The sequence below is a fragment of the Aulonocara sp. 'chitande type north' Nkhata Bay genome, linkage group LG5, assembly GCF_057382095.1.
Source record: "Aulonocara sp. 'chitande type north' Nkhata Bay isolate Kocher_YH1m ecotype deep benthic linkage group LG5, A_spYH_male_GT1.1, whole genome shotgun sequence".
NCBI lineage: Eukaryota > Metazoa > Chordata > Actinopteri > Cichliformes > Cichlidae > Aulonocara > Aulonocara sp. 'chitande type north' Nkhata Bay.
In genome coordinates this window covers 20,450,471-20,464,786 of record NC_141348.1, presented here as the reverse complement: position 1 = coordinate 20,464,786, position 14,316 = coordinate 20,450,471, and the positions used below count along the sequence as shown (strand labels likewise).

Genomic DNA, 14,316 nt, shown 5'->3' with positions numbered 1-14,316 from the left:
CCAAACATAAACATAATTTAAAAAAAAAACATGGACTGTATCAGGTGTTTATTATGTGAAACACAGGTTTCATTGCTGGGTAACACTGTAACAAAGGGTTCTTACTAAATGCTTCAAATGTGAATTGCAAGACTTCAGTACAACATCCAATATAAAAAGATGTATTAACAGGCAGATACGGGGTGCCTGCGAGTTATTTGTGCTTCTTCTTTTTGGTGCTTTCCTGAGGTTTTTGGCTGGGCTCTGCAGTGCTCTCTGGTAAAGCCGGCTGCCAGGACAGAGGATTCCTTCTGAACATAGGCCATGGAGGCAAGGTCAACTAAAGCAAAGAACAGACCCAAAATTAAGTTATGATGGATGTTGTTAAAGGGCTGGACAGGTGTGAAAAAACAAGCGAAAACAACAATGTGTCTAATTCTGACATGTTTTCCTCTCAGGCTGAAAGGAGAGCAAGGACAGAAACATGTAACAGGTGCACAATGTATCTATCATGGCAAACTTACCACACAGGAGACAGCAAAACCAGCCAAGACAATGTACACTGTCCACCCGAACTGTTCAATGATCAGACCGTACACAAATCCAATCGCCTGCAACAATTACACAAATATCTTAAAATCTAACTTCAAGTAAAAATTAAAAAAAAAGATTGTGTGAAATTTTGGTTAGTTACCGCTGAGATGAGTATTATTCCCTGGAAAATCTGTTCTGCCAGCTTCTGACCTTTATAATCCTGGAAAACAGTTGTTTGGGGAGGGAGGAGTGTGTGTCAATGAATCTCTTATTATTATACGTGAAAAGGATGTACACCATGATTGCTTAAGCCCTCCTATGCTACTTAACCCCCCCCCCCCCCCCACACACACACACACACACACACACACAAGCAATAACAGAAACAAGTACCAATGTCGTCATTAAAACAGCTTTTTCTCAGTGTAAAGTGTGCAGATGAATATAACACCAAGACCCTTCAATTCCTGACTGAAGGTTGCACTGTAGTAATGAGTTTGTCTTATGGGTCCGAGCACACACATCAAGCTTCTTTAGGTAAGACAATGCATTTGCAATATCAATAACCAACTAATAGCTGCTGAGTCATATGGTAAACCTATCTTTTAAATCTTCTTAATTAGGAAGAATGATCTTCTTCACGATTTTAGGTTTAGGGGATAAATCATATAACAGCTGTTACCTGCGTAGCCACAGACACATCGGCCAGCTACCGTTAGACAGGTTAACTTTAGCTCAATAGCACAGCATGCACGAAAGTCAGTGCGAGCCTGACCGTGCAGTTTCTGATCAAATAACCCAATTACCGCTTACCATATGCGTGGGGATAGACTTGAATATAGGCAGCATGTTTCCAAATGAAATAAGCTACCATAAAATTGAAAGAATTAGCGAGAACAAATCGAAGGAACTGAATTTCCGGTTTCAAAAAGATACGTCTGAAAACGAAAAGGACCCAATTACAGCGGAGGAAACCGCGCAAGCGCAAAGATCTACAACGCATACGGATTGGACGAAGCCGTACGTGGTACAGTCAAATTTGGGTTTAGTATGATTGGCCACACAAGTGCCAGTCAAAATATGTGGCTCCATTATTTTAGATATATATATATATATATATATATATATATATATATATATATATATATATATATATATATATATATATATATATATATATATACATATATATATATATATACACACACACACACACGTAGCTTATGACACGTTTGTGTTAGTAAAACGCGACAAGATGTAGTTTTTTCAGTCAGGCACATCAGAGACACCTCTTACTACGCGAAGGCGTGTGGATGGGGCGGATTTGATGATGTTGAGTTGGCAGTTTGGTTTCAAAGTGAATTCTTCTTAAAACTCTGCAAAAATTGAAAAACTTTTGTTTGTTTTAACGTACTAAAAGCCAACGCTAATGTCCGCTAGTTTGCGGGTGGTTTCTCGTGTTTATGAGGTTTCTGCCACGCAGCGGTACAGCAGCAGTCCTCATTAACTGCCAGATGATCCTGCGCCTTCTGCGCGCAAACCACCTCTGATGTTTATGTTTTAACCTTTTTATTATTTGGTTTGTTTTCTTTTCCTTTCACGTGCTGGAGGGACGGATGAGATCATTACTATGGGACTGAGGAGAGGTAGGTCAGTTTGAATCATTTGCAGCTTAGCTGTAACTAGTTCTGCAGAGTGTGTGAAAAGCAGAAATAGAAAACTTGCAGAGTAATAATGAGAGGACTATATACTTACTGTGTCTTTCAGTTAACGTGATCATTCTTGTGCTGCTGGCTGTTGCCTTCCTCATCATAGTCCAGCGAAATCTCCTCAATCTCAGTGACTTTTTGCACACAGAAAAGCCAGGTATGGTCATTATCTCTGTGTTCGAGTCTTCACTGTAGTGTGGGGCACACACTCTTGCGTGGAGCAGTTAGGTGAATTTAAGTAAAGCCATACAAAAAGTTGATGTAATGCATTTTTAAATGTGCCTTTATGTGCAGATGAAGGGCTGATTCTTCCCTTTGAGTCTGAACTGTCTCCAGACTTGAATTCGGCAAGGACGGGTGAGGAGATTCCTGTTCTCATCACCGCTGCTGAGGACAGACTTGGTGCTGTTGTTGCTGCCATGAACAGTGTGTACAGGAACAGCAAAGCCAATGTTGTCTTCAACATCGTGACCTTGAATGAAACCGTCGCTCACTTAAAGTAAGATATTTCAGCACGTCTCTCTCCTTAGGTGCGGAAAGGTGGGAGTTTGTGAACTTGGTCATATTTGACCTGTCCTTTTCTTTATTTTACAGAGCATGGCTGAGTAATACTAGACTAAACAGTGTCAAATATAAGATAGTAATTTTTAAGCCTGAGTTACTTAATGGGAAGATATCTAAGGATCCTCAGACCCCGGAGGCTGCAAAACTAGTAAGACAACTACAGGCATACACATGTTGTTTGCATGCCTTCCCCACTAGCTAAAACTTGTTTTAACTGTATTTTTTTTCAGCTGACCTTTGCCAGGTTTTATCTTCCTGCTTACATTCCCGAAGCAGAGAAAGCTATCTATTTGGACGATGATGTCATTGTACAAGGTGAGAAGTCTCCAGAAATGGTTATGAAATGAGGCCCCCTTTTTTTTTTTTTTTTTTTAGATCAGTAAATTCTTTTCTGTTGGCTCTCAGGTGACATTCAGGAGCTCTATGAAACCAACCTCAAACCAGGACATGCCGCAGCCTTCTCTGATGACTGTGACTCGGCATCTGCCAAAGGCATTGTTCGTGGTGCGGGAAATCAGGTGGGCATGACCCACAAGAGCTTTTCAGAGTAAAACAAAAAGTTAAGAATATCATACACTGTGATGCTTAATTAGATGAAAAATCTCTGTTAACAGAATAATTACATTGGCTTCTTGGATTTCAAGAAAGAAGCTATCAAGAAGCTGGGGATGAGAGCCAACACTTGCTCTTTCAATCCCGGGGTCTTCATTGCCAACTTGACTGAATGGAAGAACCAAAACATCACCCAGCAGCTGGAGCACTGGATGGAGCTCAACACACAGTAAGTGACTCAGAATCAGAATCAGAAACTTTATTGTCATTGTCATGAGAACAACGAAATTAAGAATGGTCCCCGATCATTGCATCATCCCTAGCAATATCAAAATATAAATAAAACAATAAAATTCAATAAATAAAATAGATAGAATACTTAAAATACTAATAAGATATAACAGTAAAACATTCACATACATTCCCACACACATGCTTCAGACCGTGCATAGATTAACACAAGAGTGGCGTGATGGACATTTTTTTGTAGTATTCAGATGTGTTATTGCAGTTGGATAACAGCTGTGTTTGAGTCTATTAGTCCTTGCTCTGATTGCCCTGTACCGTCTGCCTGAGGGCAACAGTTCGAACAGGGAGTGGCCAGGATGTGAGGTGTCTTTTATGATGTTTTGGGCCTTTTTAAAACAGTGGGCGTTGTGTAGAACTTCCAGTGTGGGGAGAGGGCAGCCAGTGATCTTTTGGGCGGTGTTAATGATCCCTTGGAGTGCTTTCCTCTGAGCCCCTGTGCAGCTAGTGTACCAGATGCATATGCAGTAAGTTAGAACACTCTCAATGGTGGCTCTGTAGAAGGACACCAGCAGTCTCTGTGTGATGTTATTCCTCCTGAGAATTCTCAGGAAGTACAGTCTCTGTTGGGCCTTTTTCAGCAGCTCGGAGGTGTTCACACTCCAGGAAAGGTTCTCCTCTATATTGACTCCCAGGAAGCGGAAGCTTGCCACCCTTTCTACACAGTCCCCATTTATGAATAGTGGTTGGATCTCTGCCTTTTTCCTTCTGAAGTCTATTATGAGTTCTTTGGTTTTTGAAGTGTTGAGGAGGAGGTTATTGGCCTTACACCATGACGTCAGCTGCTCCACCTCGTCTCTGTACGTAGACTCGTCTCCCTTGGAAATGAGCCCCACCACTGTGGTGTCATCTGCAAATTTCACAAAGATGTTGCTGTGGTGGCGAGGAGTGCAGTCGTGTGTGTAGAGAGAGTAGAGCAGTGGACTGAGCACACAGCCCTGGGGTGAGCCAGTGCTGAGACTCAGGGCTGAGGATGTGTGATGGCCAACTCTGACTCTCTGTCTACGGCCCGAGAGGAAGCTATTGATCCACATGCAGGTGCTGTATGGAAGCCCCAGGTCTTGTAGCTTGGCCACCAGTTTGTGTGGAAGGATGGTGTTAAAAGCTGAGCAGTAATCCACGAAGAGCATCCGCACATAGCTACCATGCTCTTCCAGGTGAGTTAATGCAGCATGGAGTGCTGTGGCTACAGCGTCTTCCGTGGATCGGTTTGCTCTGTAGGCAAACTGGCGTGGATCCAGGCTGCGGGGCAGGGCTGCTGTGATGTGTCTGCGGACCAGCTTCTCAAAGCATTTCATTACCACTGGGGTGAGTGCCACCGGTCTGTAGTCATTCAGGCCGGTGATGTGGGGCTTCTTAGGCAAGGGGACTATGGTGGAGGACTTCAGGCAGAGTGGGACAGTCGCCTGTGCGAGGGATTTGTTGAAAATCCTGGTGAAGATCCCAGCCAGCTGTCCTGCACAATCCCTCAATATTCGACCTGGCACACCATCAGGACCCGCCGCCTTCCTCGGGTTAACAGCCTGCAGCATGCGCCTCACCTCGTGCTCTTCCAGGGTGAGGGTGGTGCTGCTATGGGTGGCATGTTGCTGCTGTGGCTCCAATACCTCCGGTACCCTGGTCTCAAAGCGGGCAAAGAAGATATTCAGCTCCTCTGCCAATAACTGGCGCAATAATGAATGGACTTCAAACAAAGGAAAAAAATCCTACTGTTAGTTACAAAACATGAATTTAGAATAGAATAGACCTTTGTTGTCATTGTACATGTACCTTGAAATTTAATCCAGTGAATCTCTTTCTTTGTTTTAAAACCGTGATGTTTTCCTTTTCTCAGGGAGGATCTATACGGTAAAACCCTCGCAGATAGCGTTACCACTCCTCCACTCCTCATTGTTTTTTACAAACGCCACTCTAGCATTGACCCCATGTGGCACGTGAGACACCTTGGTAAGTTCTGGCTGATTTCTAATTTTAAAAATTGCACGCTTGACTTTTCTCAGTTCATGGGCAGTTATTTTGCGCCTTGGTTTTTCCACACGCTTCTTGCAACCCTGTTGACTATTTTGAATGAAACGCTTGATTGTTCGATGATCACGCTTCAGAAGCTTTGCAATTTTGAGACTGCTGCATCCCTCTGCAAGATATCTCACTATTTTTGACTTTTCTGAGCCTGTCAAGTCCTTCTTTTGACCCATTTTGCCAAAGGAAAGGACGTTGCCTAATAATTATGCACACCTGATATAGGGTGTTGATGTCATTAGACCACACCCCTTCTCATTACAGCGATGCACATCACCTAATATGCTTAATTGGTAGTAGGCTTTCGAGCCTATACAGCTTGGAGTAAGACAACATGCATGAAGAGGATGATGTGAACAAAATACTCATTTGCCTAATAATTCTGCACTCCCTGTATAGCTCGTTACCCTAACCTTAACCATGTTCACGTTCTAACCCTCAAATCTAACTCCAAACGTTTTTTAAAAAACTTTTTTTCCTGAGTGGACATCAGCAGGTTTATTTTTTCCATGTTAAAAAACTATGACATCACAACAGTGTTCTTGTTCACTTGCAGTGTTGAACTTTGACAAACGTTAATGCTGCTGATTCAAGAACAAGTCCAACGTGGAGATATCAGATACATCCACAAGACCAGGCTGCTTGACAAGCTTTTAAAGACACATTTAGCCTCAGAATCTAATTATTTATGTGGTCTATAAGGCCAGATGAATACTATGTAAATTACTTGGGGGTAAATCATTTAAATAGGTAATTTTTTTCATGGTGCCAAGTTGTAGATTTCTCTGCCTTCTTTAGAATATAATGGATCTAAATGGCACCTTGTGGAGCTTACAGTGCCGTAATGAAAGTCAGTAGCGACGCGTCTCTTCACAAATTACGACATGCTTTCTTAAAAGAACAAAAAATATTGTGATCACTTAAATGTAAGAACTATTCTTTTACTCTTTTATCTGACTTCACCCATCAACTGTTTCGCTCTTCAGAAGAAAGCATGAATTTAGTTTTGTTTTTCCATGTTCACCACCACATAATAAGATACTTCCATTATGTTCAAGAAAAAGGCAGCGATTTCTACATCTAATATTTTTAAAATGGTGGAAATCACACCAAAACAATCCAGATAGATATATGGCAGGCTGTTCATTAGTCTGAGCATTTTGCTGTAACTGACTTAAAACAGCCACCTCCTAGCATTGTCTTCACTTCTAACTAATACATGCCAGTGTGGTCAAATGTCTCTGCAAAGAGGCAAATTGTCAGTGTCAGACTAGTCCTACAGCAGCCTTTTGATGTCATTAAGTGACTTTTAATTGTGCAAAAACTCTGTGAAAGATAAAAGTATTCAGATCACATGTTTGATGATCATACAGGATGGTCCTGTTTTGGTGATAAAAAAATATGTTTCTCTTCATACAATAACGGATTATATTTTGTGCTTTCAGTGTTAAATATGCTAAATAAAAGAAACAATTCTGTTCATTTTTCAGGTGTAACAGGTGCTGGAAGCCGCTATTCTTCCCAGTTTGTGAAAGCTGCCAAACTCCTGCATTGGAACGGACACTATAAGCCCTGGGGGCGAGGATCCTCCTTTACTGATGTGTGGGACAAGTGGTTCATTCCCGACCCCACAGGAAAATTTCACCCTGTGCGAAGACACACGGGGGACAGCTAGACTGAAAAATGGGCTCCTTGAACCTTCAGATCGGGTTCGTAGCAGCAGGAAAACTTCTTCATATCTCAGGAACTATGCAAATGTCATGTGTTTTAGTTCCATCGTCCTCCGAATGTGGACCTGCCTATTCTCATCTTCCAATGAACAGAGATTTTTTTTTCTATATCCAGAGTATATTGTTGATAGCTTTGAATTGCATTTTTTTAGAAATATTTTGTTAAACTAAAAGTAGACCATTTCAAATACTGTTTTACTCCCACTCAGCTGAGCATAAACCATCCTTGTCAAAGTAAATGGCTTTTAAGTAGGTGTGTTTAGCAGCTAAATAAGGATTTATTTACTTAATGTGCATATTAAATGACTCAATTATCTGAGCTGTCGTTAGAGTGAGTCACAGCCACAGCTTATTCCTGCTTCTTTCTGATCAGCTAAGTTTGAATTATAATCATTAGCCATGCAAATTCCTCATGTCAGTACCTCAGTGCAGTACTTCCTGTGGAAAACTATATTTTTAAGTCTTGTATAAATCCTCTACAGGTTAACTGCAGTCAAACTAATGGTGCATGTTACTTTACCATAATAAACACTACCTGTCCCGCTTTCATATTTAACAAAAAACAAAAAAAAAAACATTGTTTTTTTTTTTTACACGAACCACTAAGATCACTGCACCTCTGCAGGAACAGAACAGCTTTGCACGAACATCTCCTACTTTAGTGCTTCATTATCAGCATTTTCCTACTACCTGTTTAAAGTTCCCTTACTGGTGTAAATGTCTTTTTTTTGTATATCAAATAAAGGTTACATGTTTATTAAACTCTCGTGATTCTTTTTTTGTCCAATATCTGCTAAATCTTTTTACAATTGCATCTTCTTCAGAATTCGGTACCTTTTGTGACAGTGTGCCAAATATCAGGCTTAAATCCAGAATTTGATTTGATTTCCCAAAAATAGCAGTCGCCATTTATGAATCAGAAATTGCTACACTTTTCAAACATGTCTGAGGGATTTGCAGAAAGTTGATAAATATTTGGAAAGTCCAGTCTTTTGTGATCATACCGTTGCTTTTGTTGTGTACAGTGAAGATGCTGGTATCTTTGGTCACCTCTACATGTGCTAGCTCTCATTTTCCTAATAGGGATGGACAATAACAAAACAAAGACACTGTAGTTAATACCTTTAAAATTAGGCTAAGATGTTTCCCAGTGGGTTGTGTCAGATGGATGTCCCTCCCTGAACCTGGTTCTGGAGGGTTCATCCTGTTAAAAGGGAGTTTAGAAAAGTTAGTTTTTATCACCAAATGTTTGCTCATAGGGGGTTGTCCGATTGTTCAGGTTTTCTCTGGTATTACTGTAGGCTCTGTAGATATAAATAAAACTGAATTAAAGAGGGTTTTCATATTGAAATGTACTGATCTAAAAAAACAAAAAACTCCACACAGCAGAAGGCAACAGATTGTTTCTTTTCAGGTTTATTACCTTGGTAGTACGATGTCTATTTACACTGCAATACAAGATATTACAAAGATCTTGTAAAGAATCAGATATATACAGATGCATGCTATGCAATAAAGTCCATCTCTTGGTTGGTGGTCATTCCAAGAAAAACAAACCGACTGATTTATCAGTTGAAAACTTTCAGATTAATCCCACAGTAAGCTGGGTTCAACCCAGCTGTACTCTGAAATCAGTCCACTAGCAGGACAAGTGAAGGCACCCAAGTGACTGTATATCATCATTTTCATGCATTCTGCTGAATCCAAAGTCTGAATGTCCACCAGGCTGCAGGCACCCGCTCAATCATTTAAAATCAGTGTTGAAGTCATAGGCGTCGTCTGTGATAGCTGTTGAGAGGCTGATGTCAATGGGGACAGACTGAAAACGCACGTTTCCTTTTTTTCCTGCAACGAGAAAGCAGGAGATGTTAAGTAGCTGCCTTGATGGGACCAATATTCTAGTGACAAATGAAAGCAATCTTTTTAAAAACATTTACTTTTGATTGTCTTTTTCTGTAGTTTCTCAGCTTTCTCCTTTTTATTCGAGTCCTCCGTGGTTTCAGTCTGTAAGAAGAGCGGATGGTTCAGTTATTTAAACTCAACAAGCTCAAAAATATACAGTGTGTTTTATTAAGAGAAAAAAAAGGGTTCCAGTCATCAGGATCAGAGTTGGATTAGAAGTCTTCATGAACAATTCAAGACTTGCATTTTTGTCCTCATTTCCAGAAGAGTGGACCATCATTAACATTTTAAGCAGCTCTATTGTTTGACAGGTTTCCCATCTGTAATTACCTCGCTGCTTTCTTCGTTCTGCTCTGCTTCTTCTGTGGCTGCAGCTCCAGGCTTTCCTTCAGGGATGTCGGCGACACTCAGCAAACCTGAAGTCGGCCCTTTAGAGGTGAATCCTATACTGCTGGCCTGGTTTGGAAATCTAACAGCTGCAAAAGGGAATGTTTTCAACAAGATTAAAAAATGAAAACACTGTAATACATTCACAAGTGCTGACCTGAAAAGCCCACTTGAGGCCTCAAAAGGCCAAACTGCAATTCTTTACACCTCACACGAATAGAACATTAATATTAACCGTAACTACTTCCTGCACTCTCAACTTTTATTTCTAGACCTCTATCAACCAATCCCTGAATTTCAAAACAAGCATGAGATGGGAAAGGAAGGTGATTTTATGACTCTAAATGTGCATGATAGTTGTGTCAGATGGATTGGTCCATTTCACATTTTGGACCTCTTAAAACCATTTGAGCATCATTTGCTTATTATTTATTATGTTTAATGTTGCTGACAATGTCCTTTTCCAGCAGTATAACGGACCATGTCACAAAACTCAAAAATCAGCTGAAACCTGCTTCCTCTGAAATCTTTTGGGATTTCAGTATCGACCAAAACCAGAGGAATATTTCCAGCACTTCACTGAATCTATGCCACCAGTAATTAAGGCACTTCTGAAGGCAACAGGGGCTCTAACCCAGTAACTAACCAGGTGTAACTAATAAAGTGGCCGGGAACCATTTACCTCTGTAATAGTGTACTGTGTTTGCCTTACATTACACAATGACACTCACCCCCCCCCCCCCCCCCCAAAAAAAAAACTTCACAAAATTTCACATTAATACCTTTCAGAGTTTCCTTGTTTCCCGTTTTTATTTTGTTTAGATTCCAGCCATTCTGCATCTCAGTGACCACGGCATCAGACAGGTAGGCAGGAAGGCTGTGGTTTTCTGGTGCCTTACAGTGGTAGCTCAGTTTGGCTCTGAGGAGACATCAAGCCAGAGAGCAGGATTTTTTTTAATTCAAAAGCACTAAGCAGTTTGCCAAGCAGCATATTTACAGCTCAGTACAGCACAGTATCTGGATCAGAGTTGGATTAGAAGTCTTCATGATGAACTCCAGAAGTGCATTTTGTCCTCATTTCCAGTCATGCACTGCAGCTGCCCACCTTCCCAAGACAGTATAAAAGTGCGCACACTCACCCTGTCCAATCTGCAAGAAACGTGGTGGCCGCCTGCTCTGTGTTGGGAACGCCGCCCTTCTGCAAATAACCACGCTTTTTGGCGAAAAGGGTCAGAAACTCCAGAGAATTTCTGAAGTCTGGGATGTTATACTGAAGCATGATCTGGAACAATCAGAACAAATAACCTTAATTTATTAAAACTGTAATTTACAGCAGCGACCAAATTTGTAATGTTAACACCTCCTGTGAGAGAAACTCTTCGTACCTGGGTCTTATCACACTGCTTAAGCAGATTCCTGACAGCCTCCAGCACACTCTCACCGCCTTCCTCCACCTGCAGGCTCCTCAGAGCCATCGAGGCCGGAGGGTTGGATGGCGATGCCACAACTCCTGGGCTGTCTATTAGCTTCACATTCTTTGCGATGTGCACCTCTTGCATCATTCTGGTGAATTGTAGAGAGGAAAAAAAAAATGATGATGCAAAACAAGCGAGAGGGTCAGAAAAACGTATTCACCACCAATATTCACTTAAATTACAACTTTTAAAGCAAACTAAACAGAACAATTGCAAGCAGTGATACAGAAGAGTTCTACTTAGAGACTGGATTTTTAAAGATTGCCACTTACTTGGTGGTGCCTCTCTTGATGCCAACATTGCATGCTAGGGACCCCTTTATACTGTTGATGATGCTGCTCTTCCCAACATTAGGAAAACCTGAAGGTAAAAGCAAGTGTGCAAAAGATTCAGTACCCTGAACAATTGACAGTGAATGAAACACCCATCAAGGACATTGATGGCAAAAAAAAAAAAAAAAAGAAGAAAAACTTACCGACTACGCCGACTCGGAGTGAACCTTCACTCTGCGTTTTATCAGCGTAGCTTATGAGCAACTCTGCAAGACAACAGTTTCCAAAGCAGGCTGCTCCTCTGGATCTGTCCAGCACTTCATTAGAGGCCACTATCCTGCGCTTTTTGGCTTTCTAATGAAGAGCGAAACAGAGATATCATGAACAGTTAAAGTGGCTGAGGATTGCTCTTTTGTAAAAATGGATACCTCGTGTCTGCATGCATAGAGATTTTTAAAAATGATCCACAAACACATCTCAGCTCTGCGTAGAACAGGCTGAATTAATCATGTGGTTTGTTTACTACTCTTGGAGGCTATAACCAGTTATAACAGCACAGAAGAAGCTGTCCAACCTTCTCAGTCCTCCACATCATTAAAAAAAACAACAACCCTAATTTCTAACATTTCTTAGTAACCACAGAACTCACACTAGCCACTGTTGAATAACAGTTTTAAAACACGCTCGTTATTTCAGCCCTCTATGACAGACAACTCGTGAAAATGAATAAACTGCATCTGTGATCTAAACAGACGGTGGACTGCTTTCAAAGCAGAAAGTTGGAGCTGTCACCAGTTCAGTATTGACCAAACATGAGATGTGATCAGTCTCCCTTTCGCTTTTTAGTTATGATGTTGGGTGATGGCAAGAAAATCATTTTAGCAAAATCTCACTGTGCAAAATCTCAGGTGAATTGACTCTTTTTCAATCCCAGGCGGAGACACAAATCTACTTGGGGTTGTGCCACGCATCCAGCGTAAAAATAACTAAATAAATCAAACTTACGGAACTACTGGCTGTTGTGGCAAAATCTGAATGGCAAAGTCTTCATGTTTTTAAAGTGTGGAGAGTAAAATGCACCACCTACCACAACTCCATCCCGCAGCTGTGTCGATGCTTTAAATGCCACAGCAGGAAACTCCTGCTGCAAACACTGGATCCACCTTTCCACGGTCTCTTTTGGCACCAGGTCTGCAACAGACAAAGCCAAAAACCAGTTTAATCCAATGAAATTCACGCAAACACATCAGGGTTTAAACTGTACGTGAAACATGAGGCAGGATCCCAAGTCAATTTACCTATTTTGTTTAAAACCAAAAGTAATTTCTTGGTGCCTCCTCTCTGCAGCACAGCCTCCTCGAGCTGTGGACACCTGCACCCCAGTGGATCACGAGCGTCGAGGACTTCTATTACTACATCGGATGCATCGATTACCTGAAACAGAGGAGATCCCTTGAGCGTTAAGAGCTATTATTCTCCAGGGTTAGACCACACCTGGGAGCAGGTAGCTTTACCTTGTTTAATTCAGCACAAAGGAAGTGTTTTGAGCTCCTGTCTGGGGCAGGCTTTTTCTCTGACTGAGTTCCATTGTCATCCTATTTAAACAAGACAAGGTCAGCAGAGAAGAGCTTAAAAGTTGAATACACATAAGGTCTTAGCGATGGCCTTTTTACCTTGCGAGCCTTCTTCGCCGTGGGTTCTGCTGCTTTACTCGCAGCCTCCTTCTCTTTCTTCCTCTTCTCAGCTCGCTGCTCCTTTTTAGCTTGCCTCCTCTTTTCTTTTTCTTCCTCGACCTATGAGACAGATTCATTGAAAGACTCTTACACTTTACCAACACAAGAGACATACTGCACATGAATGTCATGATGATCAAAGCACAGACTTTTTCATGGTTAGATCGGGACTGTGCATTAACCTTCAACATGCTCCCGTGATGATGTGCGCAAGAAAAGCCATTTGACTGCTAACCTGTAGCCTCCTCTGTTCTGCCTCTCTGAGGATCTCCTCTTTGAAAGGAGCACTGTTGGGCACTCCGATATCCTTCTTCACTCGTTTGCTCACTCCTTTCTTCTTTGCCTCTTTCCTTAGCTTTCTGTTGTGCTCCCGGACCTAAATACACGACAAGACTGGGTCACTCAGTTACATGGGGACACAAAAATCCGTTTGAAAAAAAAAAAAAAAAAAAAAAGAGTCTGGTCCACATGGGCCTCCTGTGGGAAACATTTACTCAAACGTCCTGCTAGAAGTTAGTGTCAAAGTTAAGGCGCTTACCTTCTTCTGTATTTTATAACGTTTGGCACATGAGAGCCGCTTGCTTGCCTTCTTTAACTCTGAAGACGACAGAAAAGAATAAAACAGTTAGTGGTTGTTAGCTGGAAGCCGCGCTAAAGCAGACTGAACAGGTTTACCGGCCACCAATGACAGCCGCTAGCTCGTTAACCGCGTGATTAACAGACCAGTAAAGCTCTGTATAATTATTCCACTTTATTCATAATGAAGTATTATTGTAACAACGTTATTTACTTACTTGGTCGTTTCATGATGGAGCCGCAGACCTACCAATGTGACTGAAATGCTCTCACACGTGGGAGACGGAGAAGTTTGATGTCATGTCACTTCCGGTTCTTTCAGCGTGTGGTTGGGATTTCGCCACCTGCTGGTCAGGAGGGTTTAGTTACAATCTTGTTCTTCTTTCGCCACAGCGGATCATCTGCCTCAGCCTCATCCTCTGTAGCTCCAACCGTGTCCTTCTTCATTACGTCCATGAATCTCCTCTGTGGGCTTCCTTTTTTCCTCCTCTGTGGCAGCTGCATATTCAACATCTTGTGTCCAGTGTATCCACCTTCCCCCCTCTACACGTAGTCAAATATCTCAGTCTTCAAGGTTC

General features: G+C 41.6%; 3 protein-coding genes and 1 non-coding gene across 4 annotated transcripts; 1 reads left to right on the top strand and 3 right to left on the bottom strand.

Moving 5' to 3' along the window:
* Positions 1–33: 33 nt before the first annotated feature.
* Positions 34–1,484, bottom strand: spcs1 (signal peptidase complex subunit 1). Its single transcript, XM_086291952.1, has 4 exons — positions 1,327–1,484; positions 674–733; positions 504–590; positions 34–319 (listed from the first exon to the last, which is right to left on the bottom strand). The coding sequence occupies exons 1-4, from the start codon at positions 1,360–1,362 to the stop codon at positions 194–196; spliced, it is 309 nt and encodes a 102-aa protein (XP_086148078.1). The 5' UTR covers positions 1,363–1,484; the 3' UTR covers positions 34–193.
* Positions 1,485–1,819: 335 nt separating this feature from the next.
* On the top strand, positions 1,820–8,155 carry glt8d1 (glycosyltransferase 8 domain containing 1). The gene is made up of 9 exons (XM_086291946.1): positions 1,820–2,159; positions 2,281–2,379; positions 2,517–2,721; positions 2,817–2,934; positions 3,017–3,101; positions 3,192–3,304; positions 3,401–3,567; positions 5,479–5,591; positions 7,154–8,155. Exons 1-9 carry the CDS (start codon positions 2,144–2,146, stop codon positions 7,336–7,338), a joined length of 1,101 nt encoding a protein of 366 aa, XP_086148072.1. The 5' UTR covers positions 1,820–2,143; the 3' UTR covers positions 7,339–8,155.
* A 644-nt stretch (positions 8,156–8,799) lies between these two features.
* gnl3 (G protein nucleolar 3) lies at positions 8,800–14,083 on the bottom strand. The gene is made up of 15 exons (XM_086291945.1): positions 13,957–14,083; positions 13,701–13,759; positions 13,398–13,538; positions 13,103–13,222; positions 12,944–13,024; positions 12,728–12,863; positions 12,517–12,620; positions 11,633–11,783; positions 11,430–11,517; positions 11,068–11,245; positions 10,822–10,964; positions 10,465–10,601; positions 9,626–9,771; positions 9,331–9,397; positions 8,800–9,238 (listed from the first exon to the last, which is right to left on the bottom strand). The coding sequence occupies exons 1-15, from the start codon at positions 13,967–13,969 to the stop codon at positions 9,138–9,140; spliced, it is 1,665 nt and encodes a 554-aa protein (XP_086148071.1). The 5' UTR covers positions 13,970–14,083; the 3' UTR covers positions 8,800–9,137.
* On the bottom strand, positions 11,886–12,018 carry LOC147330273 (small nucleolar RNA SNORA47). Its single transcript, XR_015129313.1, has one exon. It is a non-coding gene; the product is annotated as a small nucleolar RNA SNORA47 (small nucleolar RNA).
* Positions 14,084–14,316: the final 233 nt, after the last annotated feature.